The 14,760-nt window shown below is 40.9% G+C and overlaps 1 protein-coding gene across 2 annotated transcripts in view; it reads left to right on the top strand.

Moving 5' to 3' along the window:
• Nucleotides 1-14,760, top strand: part of gpm6bb (glycoprotein M6Bb) — a 44,591-nt gene that overhangs the window by 21,622 nt on the left and 8,209 nt on the right. For both annotated transcript variants that reach the window (XM_054787377.1, XM_054787378.1), the window contains exons 2-6: nucleotides 10,182-10,368; nucleotides 12,400-12,556; nucleotides 13,401-13,569; nucleotides 13,668-13,741; nucleotides 13,879-13,944. In XM_054787377.1, the coding sequence (XP_054643352.1) occupies nucleotides 10,182-10,368; nucleotides 12,400-12,556; nucleotides 13,401-13,569; nucleotides 13,668-13,741; nucleotides 13,879-13,944 (653 nt within the window). The remainder of the gene's footprint in view (nucleotides 1-10,181; nucleotides 10,369-12,399; nucleotides 12,557-13,400; nucleotides 13,570-13,667; nucleotides 13,742-13,878; nucleotides 13,945-14,760) is intronic.

Raw genomic sequence — 14,760 nt, 5'->3', positions numbered from 1 at the left:
TGGCAGCAGCTCTTCCCTCAAACTAATGTCGTGTCAGGAACACTTACTGTGATGCCACTGGATGCATTTCACAAATAACCAGTTTGTGTCAAATAAGATAAATACTGCAATATACAATACAAGTTACAGAAAAAGTGCCATATTTCTATTAAACATTTTGCCTAAACAAAATGGTTATATTAAATCCCTGCGTGTAAGTCGCTACTTTTTTCTTAAATTTTGTACCCTGCGGCTTATACAGCAGTGCGGCTAATCTATCCTTTACTTCAGAACTACCACTAATTGTTTAAATACTGTGCCCCTCCCGAGTCAGTGAGCTCAGGTAGCTCTTTCTTTGGCAGGAGCTAATCACAAGCTATCGGTGCACTCACAACGACCTTGTTAACCCATTGGAGGTTGACAAGGTCTAACAACATAACAGTCTGACTCACGCCGTCATCTTATTGAGAACACTAAATTCACCACACAGCAACTTAACTGCTCTTCTGGCAGTAATGCATTATGAGTAGTTGTTAAAATAGTTGCTCTGTATTTTAAACTCCTATTGGTACACCTAGGAAAGGTACCTAGGAAATGTACATTATGTACATTTCCTAGGTACCTTTTGAGTGTTAAGTTGCTGTGTGATGAGTTTAATGTTGTTTGTAAGACGACACCGTGAGTCGGACTGCTGTATTGAGTAATGACGTCCTGCAATTTCCAATGGTTTGGCAAGCTCGTCGTGAGTTTTTTCATAGCTTATGATTGGCTCCTGTCAGATAAAGAGCTGCCTGGTTCTCACGAACTCGTGTGCACCAAAATATGTCATTTTATGACATATTTGACACGTGTGGCTTATGGACTGGTGCGGCTTATGAACAAATCTGACTCCTCTAAATTTAGTGGGTGCGACTTATAGACCGGTGCGGCTAAAAAAATCCTGACTAGTGGTTAACTATTTCCTTCTACTATCAGCAGCAATGATACAATTTGGAAAGCTGCACACTTCTATGTGGCACAAACATCTGTATCAGTAAAGTAAGTATGAGTTAGGATGGAACTCTGCACTAATACAGTCAGTGAAATTCTAAACTCGGCATAGCTGGGTAGTGTTTTTATGTAACGCCGGTTGCTTCTTGTCATTATCTTGCTGCTTAGCGCCGCATGTGACACAGTGATTTTTCCTGAGGTGTGATATTAGATTAGAAGTATTGAAGGAAGATACCTTACTCTCTCCTCGCATAACCAGCATTTTTATAGCCCATGCAAATTGCATATTTACAATCCGAAGGCGAAACTTGGAAATCATTTCACACATGCTGATCTTGTTGCCCTATGGAGCACGGCGCAGTTTGATGAGCTCTAACTTGGACGCCGATTTCAATACTGGCAGATAAAACGATATGATCCGATATCTCATTTTCATGCCAGTATCGGCTGTTAATATAGGTCAGACATCCCTAGTAATGATAACAAAGCACAGAAAATCCAAAGAAGAATGTTGTGGCGTTTAGGTGATCACTGAGCTGAAATCTCACAAGATTTGCCAAATTCTCACGAGATGTCATGGGGACAGGTTTTTGTGCAACCTTTTTTTTTTTCCATTTTTAGTTATAACTTCTTATTTATCGCTTATGTATTCAAGTAAATCCTGTATATGGTCAAGATTTATGGGTAAACAGTGTTTTGGGATGTCATGTGAGGTGGAGAGTATTGCCACCTGTTGGTGTCATGCTCATGTGACGACTGTTTTTTTCTCGTTTTTGTGGTGTGTTCAAGTGCAAATTTGTTACCCAGACTCATTCCCGCATTCAGCCAATTTTCAGAAACACTGTCTCATTTAGAAGTACGTGTTTCCTCTTATGGACGTAATAAAAAGTAAATGTAAGAGTAGAATAAATAGTGCTTTGCTGATCCGGGCTGCTCTCGGTCCTGTCATCCAATCTGGTGTTTTTTAGACTTATAAAAAGAGCATCCAATAAAGATCTTTACTTGCCCAAATAAAGAGTCCAAACGCAGCATCTCGTCTCGTCCATAAGCATGATGTCAGCTGTCCCGGCTGTTTTAACAGGGCCGACCATGACAAAGTCTGAAGATTAGGGGCACAACATTTGTTGTGGTGTTGTGGGATCCCTGCTAAGTTCGCTTCCCTGACCCCTGAGGGTTCCACCCCCCGCCTCTTCTCCCAAGTCTGGTATCCGTAAGAAGACCCCACTCTAATACATCCTCTGCTGAAAGGCCTTTCTGTCATTAGCATGCCGCCCCGAGGAGGGGGCTCGCCGTGTTGTTGCCAACACCCTCTTCCCCGTCACCCCGGTCATCCTTTGCCATCAGTCCCTTGCCTGTCTTTTATTTTTAACAAGCTGCTTTGTCTAAGCAGCATTACATTACACGCTGTTTTCCCCGAATGCAGTCATGCCTCGCCACTTTGCGCTTGGAATTTCTCGGCTTCAACCTGTCGCAGGTTTTATTAATTAATCAATAATGCTGGTTTGTGCTTCAGTACGGCCTACTATTAGTCAAAAAGCACATTTAAGCACATTTTACGTATGTTTTTGCCAAAATTAATCATTTTCAAACATAAAAATGGCTAAATGAAGCAATCAAAGTCGACGATATGTAGTTTTTGGTCATGTGCATCTTTTTGTGAACAAAGGACTTTGATTCTGATTTTGAAAGAGTGGCGTTGAACGCAGAAGAACATGAAGAGTACAGTATAGTCATGACAAAAGACTGCCCACTGCAGAGACGAGCTCGGTTCGCCGCTTCTTTCCACTGCTGTGTTTACTGAAGCTTTTTAAACTCCTACAACCTGCTTGGTTTCACTCCAAACACTCACCGTGTTTCTGTGGTTACGCACGGCGCCGGACTGCTTCTCAACAGCATCGTCGACCATCTTGTGTTTATTCCTCTGCCCCATTTTCAGCTGAGTACTTCTCCATCATTGGCTGTCATCGTGCTCAGTGTTTAATGAGCGGAGTGCTGCATCCGATCGATCAAACCTCCGGGAGCGTTTAGAGTACATTTTTGGGAGTGATTCATGAGGTGGGTGACAGGGGGAGGCCGACAAGGACAAAGATGAACGACTTGTCTTACAAATAGATAGCTGCAAGGAGCGTGCACCCCGAAGAGAGAAATATCATTAAGTTGCTCACCCCATGGCAGCCATGAGCAGGAGGTATTGATTAGCAGCTGTAGTGTGCACGTATGCAGCCTTCATGAAGGAAATATGATGAACTTCTTTTGCAGCTGAGTAAAATGTAATCAATTACTACATTTATAACTGACATGAACCATTTAAACATAAGAGAAAATATGCATTCATAATATAAATATATGTAAATGTATAATAATGATATAGTCTGTCAATATATACATTGGTGCCTTGGTTAGCCACATTAATTCATTCCAGAAGGTCTGACTCAAACCAAAACTGACACTAACCAAGGCAAGCTTTCCCTTACAAAATCATATAAATCCAATTAATACATTTTTTAACATTATTAGAGCCCGAAAGAGATGAAATAACATGCCTATAGCCACCTCTACACTCCTATTATTCATTGTTTGTCACATTGCGCAACTCTTACGCTGCAGGGACTCTAGACGACCACCAGCTAGCGCGCTAACGAGCTAGCGAGCTAACCAGTTAGCCTCAAATTCATTTCTTCTAAACCTAAGAAGCCAAAAACATACCACTTCCACACAGAATGGGAGGGAGAAGTGTATTTCACTCTGTCGTGTCGCAGATGCCATGGATGACTTCATGCCTTCATTCAGTTTTAAGGTCATTTCTCATCGTGTGTCATTACTGCCGCCTAGTGGCCAGAATACTATGTATCTATTGTATTTCAATATGTTTTAACTAATAATAGACCATAGTTTACCACGAAACATCAATCATTAATTAATTAATTAATTTCTGAAGAAAACACGATATATTGAGGGAACGATAATAAAAGGACTGTAATATTGTAACCACTAATATCTCTCTGTCAGCGTTAAAGCCGAGCATCATTATCGTTCTGATACGTTTTCCATTATCGTTTATTTCTTCCCATGCACGGTGAGGATGGATGAGCAGCAGTCAGTGACTATTATCAGACAAACAAGCGCTTGCCCCGTTAGCAAAGTAAACACGGAGGCCACTTTTGACAAATTTGCCAACTCGGATTGACCTCGTCCCTGGAGAACGGCCATTAAAGCCATAATGGCTCTTTTAAGCCCTCGCGGCGGAGAGTGTGGAAAAAAGGACTCATGGATGTTTTGGCAGCTCTACCCCTCAGCAGCAAACAAACAATAGTGAGCTGTAAACAGGCACATCTGTTAGCAATGAGGCTACAAGTTAGACGGTGAGCTGAACAGGCCAGCAGGCTTTGGGAATGAGATGATTTGCAACGTGTGAATATGACTGTCTGTTTACATGACAACCGTCGACTAAGAGACTGATGTTTTTCTTTTTTTCCATAGACACCAACCAGCAAAGAAATGACTGAAAACACTTGTACAGTACACATGCCAGGCCAGTAGGTGGCGATGCCACTTTGTATGCATGCAACTTTTTATACTCCTGGTTCTTATCCAAAAGCATATTGTTTTTTTAGCCTTAATGTTGCCGCATATTTGGGTTTGACCTATTTGGTGATAACGTCGTCTTCGTTACGTGCAACGTCGAACGTGTTATCTTGAGCAGCACAAATACCGTGCTGTGCATACGTAACCAAATACCGTAAATGCTCCAATTAACTCATTCAATACCAAAGGCGTAATTATACATTTTTATAAACCCGAACACCCAATCCCGTTTTTTTTTTTTGCGCGAGAGGCAAAAAGAGGCGATGATGCAACTCTCCACTAATGGATTTCACTTCAGAGCAATTTTAAGCCATAAAAACGGCCACAAGGTGGCAGAAGTGCATTTGATAAGAGCTCGGCAGAGATCATGTGGACAGAAAAAGCAAACACGACAGGAAGGAGGACGTGGTAGAGCGTGGAGGAGTGTAACGTGCAGAAGGTTACGCATTGTCGGGAAATTTTAGCGCATGCACGCGCACACGTGTGCACACACATGCACACACACAGTTCAGTTCCAAACGTGAAAATTGGAATAAAAGTTCCTGGTGTTGGATTTGCAAATTGTTGTTTTGTTATCATGATGAAAAACAACCCTTTTGTGTGTTATGTTGGCTTAGTTGTTTACATATTTGAGCTGTCACAAAAGCAAAAAACATATTATGCTTGAAATGTATCTTTTCACAAAAAGCTGCTTTTTTTCCCCTTTTTTCTATTTGGAGCTGATGTTTTCCTGAATAACTTCTTTTTGCACTCGCTTGACGGTCACCTCCATAAAGGTGTTGTGATCTTGGATCAGATGGTTTGTATTTCCATTCTTCTGCAAGTGGGGAGTTAAGGACCAGCTGGTAGGGATTGTGTTTAAATGTCAGGGCTCCTCTTTGTTTACATTTTCCAGCTGTTGGAAGATCTCAGCTTTGGGGTGAAGACAGGCCGTGGTCATGTTGTGGTTGGTGGTGATGCATGGATGGATGGAAAGGAGGGAGTGGGGGGGACCCTGACATACGAGGCAGAGATGTCTGAGCCATCCTCCCCCCCAAGTGGAGTGTAAAGTGGTTTTGATGGCGCTTGGACCAGCACACAGGATGGAGCCCAGCAGTGCGTTAGTCCAGCACTGTGGTCCGGAAGAGCCGGGCTGTGGGTCAGTGTGGCTCTGAATGAAGTGATGGACAGTCTGATGCAGCAAACAGTGGCTCTTTGTGTCGCGACAACTTCTTGGCCTCTACTTGTGTGTTTCTTTCCCCGCTTTTCTCCTCCTGCACACACGTGTATCTCTCCCCTTGTGATGCGAGCGTGACAAATGGAGGCCCACGCTGTCAACACAAACAGTCGCTAAGTTGTCTGCGCTCCTCCTCCTCCTCCTCCTCCTCCACGCCTTCACGCGTCCTTCAGTGTGGTCGGCGGTCCAACTTGCGTCGGAGACCGGAACCATGTGAAAGTCATCAAAGGGAAGAGTCGTCAATGTGATTTTTATTTACGGCAAGCACGATTTGTTTAGAGGAGAATTTGTGGGAAAAGTTCTGCAGTAAACTCTTTCAAAATTAAACTTGTTTTAAAAAAAAAAATAGAATGAAGTAAACACATGATGCAGAACACAGTCCAATTTTAACAAAAATGGAAATAATCAGTTCCAGGGTCAAACTGTGGCAAGGGCGCTAACTTCCGCTAACCTCCTTTGAATATGTAAGCTACGCCAGACGTAGCGCGCATGTTTGTTGTCAGCTAATGATAGTGATTTGACAAAGTTTAGTTGCTCGAGCTAGCCAGCATTGAATGTATAGCACAGGGCTGTCCAAAGGACGGCCTGGGGGCCATTCGCGGCCCGCAGCTTGTTTTTTTTTTTTTTATTGCCACATTTTAAAATTCTAATTCAACAAGAAAATTAGAAAATGGAAAAATATACAGTCTTTTTAAGGAATAACGTCAAAATATTAAGAGGGAAAAAGTTGTAATGTAATGACAAAGTCGGAATTTTCCGACAATAACGTGATAATAATATGAGGAAAAAACATCATTTTAGTAGCATAAAGTCAAAATATTAAAGATGAAATGTTATTTTTTTAAAAGTTGTAATATGAGAAACAAAATAAAATTGTAATTTTTGGAAACATTTGCTTGGAAAAAAAATTATAATATTATGGGATTAAAGTCAAAATATTACAAGAACAAAATTTACAAGAAGACAATTGAAATAGTGGAAAAATAAAAAAAAATGAAATGTAGAAAGTTAAAATATTAGGGAAAAGTTGCTATTTTATGAGAATAAACTCATATTAAGAGGAAAAATAATGTAATTTTAGTAGCATAAAGTTGAAATATTAACGTTTTTTAAAAATGTCGTAATATTACGAGAAACAAACAAAGTTGTAATTTTCGAATTAGGTTGAGGAAAAGTTATATTATGAGAATAAAGTCCTAGTTTTACGAGAAGAACGTTAAAATAGTTGGAAAATTAAATTAAAATAAAATAAATAAATAAATAAGGGGGGAAAAGAGCAAAGACCGAAGTTCATGCTGATAATATGCGTTTCCACCTGCATCACAAAGCTGAGATGCAGTTTTTGAAATATATGAAACTTCTTGGCGCATCTACAGTGTATGTGCTGCTGTACAAGATACTGGATATACGTGGTCCTTGCATCCTTTCACTTTTCAGTATGTGGCCCGTGTGAGCTGGGGTAGGCTTCAGCTTCAGCATGAACCTAAATGGGATAAGCGATGTGGAAGATAGATGGATAGTATTCAAATGTATCTTTGTCACATCCACGCAGCTGCATAACCCATCTGTTGAATGAATTTCACTCTCGGGCAAAGAGAGGCATTTGTGTAGGACTGCTTGTAAATGTGTCTCCTCAGATGTCCAATCCCGAGGATAAAAGCCTTCACTGGGGCCCTCAGGGAGGCACATGTGGATGTTTTAAGCACATGTCTTTGTTGTCAGTGGGCCGCAGACCCGCCGACATGTCTGGTCCACACGAAACAAAATTGATGTGCTGTTATTTCATCTCTGTTTCAATTATTTGGGACCAATTTTCGTTCCATTTCATGTATTGGAGCAAGTGTACCCAACTGTGTGACATTTAGAAACGGTCGAATGTCTTATGTTGACTGTCCCACCACAGCCGACACAATGGTGCTGTTTATAGCTGAGCAGCAACGTATCAGTCCTTATAGTGCTGCTTTTGGTGTCATTTCCTTCCTTTCTCGAGTGTAAAGGTGACTATAGGGGTGTTATTTCATGTCTGGAGGGCTCTAATAATGTTATAAACTGTATTTAGAAGGCCGTAAACAGATTTTCTATGCTCCTAGCTACGATAATATTCCTTTTATAAATAAGGAATCCTACTTGACAGAAATTCACTGATCACGATCAGGTCTGGAAGCAGTAAACCGCGATAAACGAGGGATCACTGTCGTACACGCCAGTTCGACTACTCCATTACTTCAAGACGTGCTTAATCAATTATATAATGACTCAATTCCACACACATGAAACAACTAATCCATGCAGGTATCCACATACAGTATAGTCTGACTTCCTGTTCCTGCCGACTCTCACTGTCCTCTCCGTGCTGCGTGTGTCCACTTGACATAGAACATGTACTCAAACGTGCGCCCCATGGATTCTGCCCAGCAACACCTGACAACTGTCTGCTAGATAGAGGCTATAACATGTTGTCTGCGCCATTTTTAATTGATGACAATGGCTTCCTTTCATAATGGAAATGAACAGAACACAAAGCAAGTCAAGTGTTTTATGGTCAAGTGATGGCAGAAGAAAATGTCCCGAATGCTGTAGCGCGGAGGGACAACAGAGAGAAATAATCTTAATAACGAGCACATTCCATTATTTACCCGGCAAGTTTCATTCGATTCCTGATTTGGAAAGTGGATTCCAAGTTATCGGCGTGTGTGCACAGTCAGCTGCCGACCAACCAAAGCAAATGTTTAACTCTTGTAGTATTTCCTGTCGGGTAGTTTGCTCCAACAAAATAGAAAATCTCAGAACGCTTTGTCCCGGATCCTTTCAGACCTCAGAAAGGCCTCTTATTCCCAGCCTGGGACAAATATTTTTATATCTCCCCGAACTACACAAACACTGTGGATGAGGGGTCTAAATGCTCTGAAGGAATCCAAGTGCCAGTGGTTGTAGATTACTTTCATGTACGTTCCCAGAGCAAAGCGCTTGCAGGATCCAAGCCTCATGGAAATCAGGAAAATATACCCCAAATTCCACGGTGCTGTGAAGCTTTCAGATTAAAAAAAAAAAACAACATACATGTGGAGTTTGAAACTGAGCTCAGATGCTAACGCTGTGGTCAGAAGAACCAAACATCGCTGCGTTGTTATACAGTGACGTCGTCTTTAAGCATCTTTGTTGTGTTGCGATGCATGAGAGCCTTAAAACATAAACAGACAGGATGATGTCCAAGACGACAACTTCCTGTCACACACGTGCGCGCAAGATGGAAAACTCGCACAAAGCTGTTTGTTTGCATGCGTGGCTTCATGCGACCACCTCTGCAGAGGACAGCCATCCATGTGGGCCGCGGGGGGGGCTGCTGTCGTTTGTTGTACACTATTAGCAGCCACGCATTCATTTCTATGACTGGGCTGCGTGGGCGTTGCATTATTGCATTATTGTACTGTAACATGTTAAATATACAGTAGATGTTTCTATGCATTCAAACCAGCAGCCAAACATGTCCTAAAAAAGCTCATTTAGTGTTCAACTTTCATTCAGATGGTCACTTTTGACTAAGCTCTTCTTTAAAAGCATTTATAATATATACATATACATATTTATGTACAATAATCATTTATTCCTCTTGTGAAAGTAAACACTATTTTACTCAAAATGTTGGTTCTAACAAAAAATAATAAAAAAATAATTCCACATCCCTTGTGAATAATAACTCTTAATAAATGATTTTTCTCATGATACATAATAAAGTAAAATTAAAATGTTTGTACTGTAATTAATATAATATCAACTATTATTATAAACAATGGTTAACTCTTGCACTATTAAGTTGCAATAATCCATCCATTTTCTATGCCGCTTTTTCTCATTAGGGTCGCGGGGGCATGCTGGAGCCTATCCCAGCTGACTTCGGGCGACATGTGGGGTACAGCCAATGGCAGGGCACATATAGACAAACAACCATTCACTCTCACAGTCATACCTATGGACAATTTAGAGTCGCCAGTTAAGCTAACGTGCATGTTTTTGGAATGTGGGAGGAAAGCGGAGTACCCGGAGAAAACCCACACACGCACGGGGAGAACATGCAAACATGCACACAGAGGTGCCCAAGGGAGAATCGAACTCAGGTCTTCCCGATCTCCTGACCGTTACTGTGTTGGCCAACATGCTAACCACTAGACCACCGTGCTGCCCGTATAAATAATATAATGTAAAAAAAAAAAAAAAGTCTTCTTTAATACGACTCAGTTGTCACCCCAAAGCATCTTAATGTTTTGTCTTGGGCTTAGTGAGTGTCATTTTTATACCACTGTAGTGTATATGTCATTTGACCAAGCCTGTTGATTTTTTTGTTATCTAGTACATTTTGGTAAAACACTTTTGTCTTATCCACACTGACCCTCACTTTGTTTTGTATGCCCAGGTTGCTTCGAGTGCTGCATCAAATGTCTAGGTGGCGTGCCGTACGCCTCGCTGGTGGCCACCATCCTGTGCTTCTGCGGCGTGGCCCTCTTCTGCGGCTGTGGCCACGTGGCCCTCACGGGCACCGTCACCATCCTGGAGAGTCACTTCTCCACGGTGGCCAGCGATCACGCCATGCTGACTGACGTGTAAGTACGACGTGCTCACGCTCTGTACCTTACAGTTTGTTCATATACATGCAAAAGTATAGGGACGACTGGCTGATACACCAGCACGGATTAGAGAATGGAACACACGATTTTAACGATGGCATAACGCTGCATTGGAGAAAACTGGGAAATTTCAGATTGCTTGAGAAAAAAATACGGCGTCTTATATTCAGGGTCTACCGATTGATACATGCAAACCAGCAGGTGGCGATATTGAAAACATGAGTTAAAAAAAGAATCATTTTGTCTTGAAAAAGACTTGACAAAGTCTGACATTTAAGGTCGTCTTATATTCGGCTCAATGTTGTTTATTTAGCCATACAGCGGTTAGCGTTACTTACGTTTTCTGTGTAGTGCAGGGGTGTCCAAACGTTTTCCACCGAGGGCCAGACACTGAACAAGGAAAGGATGCAAGGGCCACTGTGGTATTTGTAAAGCACGATACTCTAAGAAGTCATGCATATTTCAAGAAAGCTTGGTGATCAACAAAGCGAAAAAGCAGAGTATGATGATAGTGACTCACAATCATTTATAGTATCAACTTCCGTCTTTGCTATTTGTTCCCATATTTTCTGCTTTTTAAATTTTATTTTACAAATATTTCAACTTTCTTCTTAAAATGTATTCTTGTAATGTGATTTTATTCCCACAATATTATACATTTTATACCCCAACCCAATTACAACTTTGTCATATTACAACTTAAAAAAAAACCCTTTAATAGTTTGTTATGCTACAAAAACGATATTTCCCTCATAATATTACGAGTTTACTCTTGTAAAATTACAGCTCTTTTTTTCTACGTCTTTCAACTGTTTTCTTGTAAAATCTTCTTCTCGACTCTCGACTTCATTCCCATAATATTTTGACTTTATTCTCGTAACACTATCACTTTTTCCGCAACCAAAAATTAAAACTTTGTTGCTTCTAATATAGTTTTTTTGGTATATATTTTAACTTTATGCTACTAAAATTACAACATCATTTTTGTAAAATTTTCATTTTTTTCCCCATTGGATTACAACTCCATCCTATTAATATTTTCACTTTATTCTTGTCACATTGCTGCTGTTTTTTCCATTTGTGCTGTATTTTTATTTTCTTCTTAAATGATATGATTAGAATGTGCCCCCGGGCTACACTGTATAGTACGTCCCGCGGTGGCTATTGTCTAATTAACATAACATAATGTAACATTATGCCCTGCCACTGGCTGGCGACCAATCCAGCGTGTACCCCGCCTCTCACCCAAAAGCCAGCTGGGATAGGCTCCAGCGTACCCCTATGACCCAAGTGTGGACAAGCGGCATAGAAAATGAATGCATGAATAATGTAACATTACTGACACCTTGTGTCTTTCAATGAGTTTTCTGAATGCCTTATATTTGTATTTTCACCATTTTTATACTCAAATGCTTAATGTACATGACATCTTCTAAAATATGCATTTTTTTTTTTTTTTTTTTTACTAAAAATTGGCTGCTTTCAACCATGACACAGCGACAATCCATGAATTTATTCTGAAAAACTGTTCCAGTGCTCCTGAATACACCCTACTACACCCTGGAAGAGAAAATGGCCTTCCCCAAACTGTTACCACTAAATTGGAAGCATGGGGGGGAGGGTCTAGCCTCACCCCCACATGATGTGATGGATTAAAGGCTGTGGCTCATATTTTTGACCATAACGAATGATCTCATGTTCCTCTAAAGGCCAAACATATGAAAAATATCTTTTTTAATGACGAGACATTGGCTATTTTTAGCCTCCTGCGTGTTTCCAAACACTGGAACAGACCAGTCCTAATATGGCGCTTGCTACAAAGCGTCCGTTAGCCTCAGTCGTAAAACAGGAATGACACGAGCCGAACATGTTTTATGTAAGCCCACTGGTGAACTGAAGAGGCCGTCTGCTGTCTCCTGGAGAACCATCTCCAGAGATCATCATCATCATCAACACCAGTGTCTCTCAGCACTTGGACTGACCTCTCAATCTGTTTTTCTATTTTAGAATCCAGCTGATGCAGTATGTCATCTACGGCATCGCCTCTTTCTTCTTCCTGTACGGCATCATCCTGCTGGCGGAGGGCTTCTACACCACCAGCGCTGTCAAGGAGCTGCACAGCGAGTTCAAGACCACCATCTGTGGACGCTGCATCAGCGGAATGGTATTTTCAAAACAAGCAGCTGATTGTTATTGAGTGCAAAGGGAAAGATGAACAGTGGGATTATTATTGTTATTATTATTATTGTTAGGGATGTCCAATAATATCGGCCCGATATTAGCATACAAATATTAAATATTTGTGATATAAGTGACATATCAAAATATCACTTATGGCATACTGCAAAAGTTATTACAAAATGTGTTGAATTTTATGACAAAATGCGGTGTTATTACATAATGACGTGAAAATGTATGACATTACATATTGCACCATTATTACATAATGCGGCTCTACAGCGACATTTATTTACCTAAACTGCAAAGATGAAGGAGTGCTATTTGAAAGCAGGCAGTAATTACTTGGAGAGAGTCTAAATGTGAACATTAAGTATACAGTATCCTGTATAGTAACTTCATTTGACGTAGTCTGACCTTAAAGTTACTTAACATTAATAATAATTTGGAGTGCATGAAAAAGTGGAAAGGAAAATGTAGCTCTCTTTGACCCCACGGGCACTTATCGACAAATACATTGCCCAACACAGCGGCAACTGAACCAACCTCGTAACAGCGTGAAGGAGCAAACTGCTCAGTCAGCATTATTACCGCTCAACAGCGCTGCAAGATGAGTTGTGCAGTCGTAGATAAAGTGCCTGGATGCCTGCCGCCAACTTGTGGAGTCAATCAAACACTTCATTCGGTGGTTTCCTAAAGCCACAGGACTTAATGAGTTCATTTGGACCGGGAAAGTGGTTTCATACAAAGAAATACATAAAGCATAACCCAACAAGGCCATTCATTTATATTTGGACAGATGGTAACTTTATTATTTTGGGTGTCCTCAGTTTGTGTTCCTGACCTACATTCTGGGCGTGGCCTGGCTGGGCGTGTTCGGCTTCTCGGCCGTGCCGGTCTTCCTCTTCTACAACATGTGGTCCACCTGTGCCGCCATGAAGTTGCCCACGGCCAACCTCACCGACGTAGATTCCATCTGCGTGGACGTGCGTCAGTATGGTAAGAGGCTCGGTGGGCTTCTTTTTGGGCAAAACACGCCCTCCCGTAGGTCCAAATGCTCCCAGTCATGTCTCTTAATGAAAATGCTCCATCTTCAGGAATCATTCCATGGAATGCCACGCCAGGGAAGGCCTGCGGATCAACGCTAGGCGACATCTGCAACACCAACGAGGTGAGACATACTGGAGCTATCCGCTTTCATTTGCAGTTTTGATTGACACGGTCAGAGCGGTATTGCTTTAACAACATGCTTGTGGTTGTGGCCTGGTGAGCGTGCCACTTTTTTAACACAGCCATTTGTTGTTGCAGTTTTACCTGTCATATCACTTGTACATCGTAGCCTGCGCTGGAGCCGGAGCCACCGTGATCGCTCTGGTAAGACACTTTTTGCACATTATGATAATAATAACGTGACATTAGAAATGTTGTGTGGCCATTTGAACAACTCATCACTACCTTGCTGCACGTGATTGCTATCTAAATGTATGTTCTCACCACAATTTAGTAGGAAGTCCTACAAATAGTATTGTTCATCAACATGAGGAGGAGCAAACCCCTTCCACAAACATGGCCGACATGTTACTTTGGAACCCTACGGGTGGAGAAAAATACACTCCAAAACACAAAAATCAGGAGAGCTTCCATGTTTTTTCCCCCTTTTTTTAATGTATTTTAAAAATATTTTTTTTGTAATATTGCAACACAACCATTATAAACTTACACAAAACTTACAATAATTAAGTTGTAATATTACAAAAAGTTAAAAAAAAAGTTTCTTATTGTTTTAAAAAAAATTAAATCTTAAAAGAAAAAAAAGTAATCTTCCAAGAATGAGGGTTTAGTGTTATAAGCACATCAGCCCCAGTCTAGAGAGATGAGAGAAAGTTAAGACCAACTGTGCAAGAAAAGTTACAAAATTGCGGGAAAAAAAGTTGTAACGAGACAAAAGATCGTCCAGTTTTTTGTTTTTTTTTGCAAGTTGTGATATTACGCCAAAAAAAATTTTTCCCACGCCAAAAATTTTTTTTCCAAGTCTGTAATCTTATAAATTCATTTTAAGAAAGGAAAATGTTGTACAGTCGTCCCTCACTACGTTGCAGTTCCAACATCGCTCCCTCACTCTACTGCGGGTTTTCAAAAATTTATTAATAAATTATGTCTGTTGGTTGACTATGGCCCATTTTTAGTCCA

The sequence above is a fragment of the Dunckerocampus dactyliophorus genome, chromosome 9, assembly GCF_027744805.1.
Source record: "Dunckerocampus dactyliophorus isolate RoL2022-P2 chromosome 9, RoL_Ddac_1.1, whole genome shotgun sequence".
NCBI classification, from domain to species: domain Eukaryota; kingdom Metazoa; phylum Chordata; class Actinopteri; order Syngnathiformes; family Syngnathidae; genus Dunckerocampus; species Dunckerocampus dactyliophorus.
Note: the sequence above shows the minus strand (reverse complement) of the source record. Positions and strands in the feature narration are given on the sequence as shown.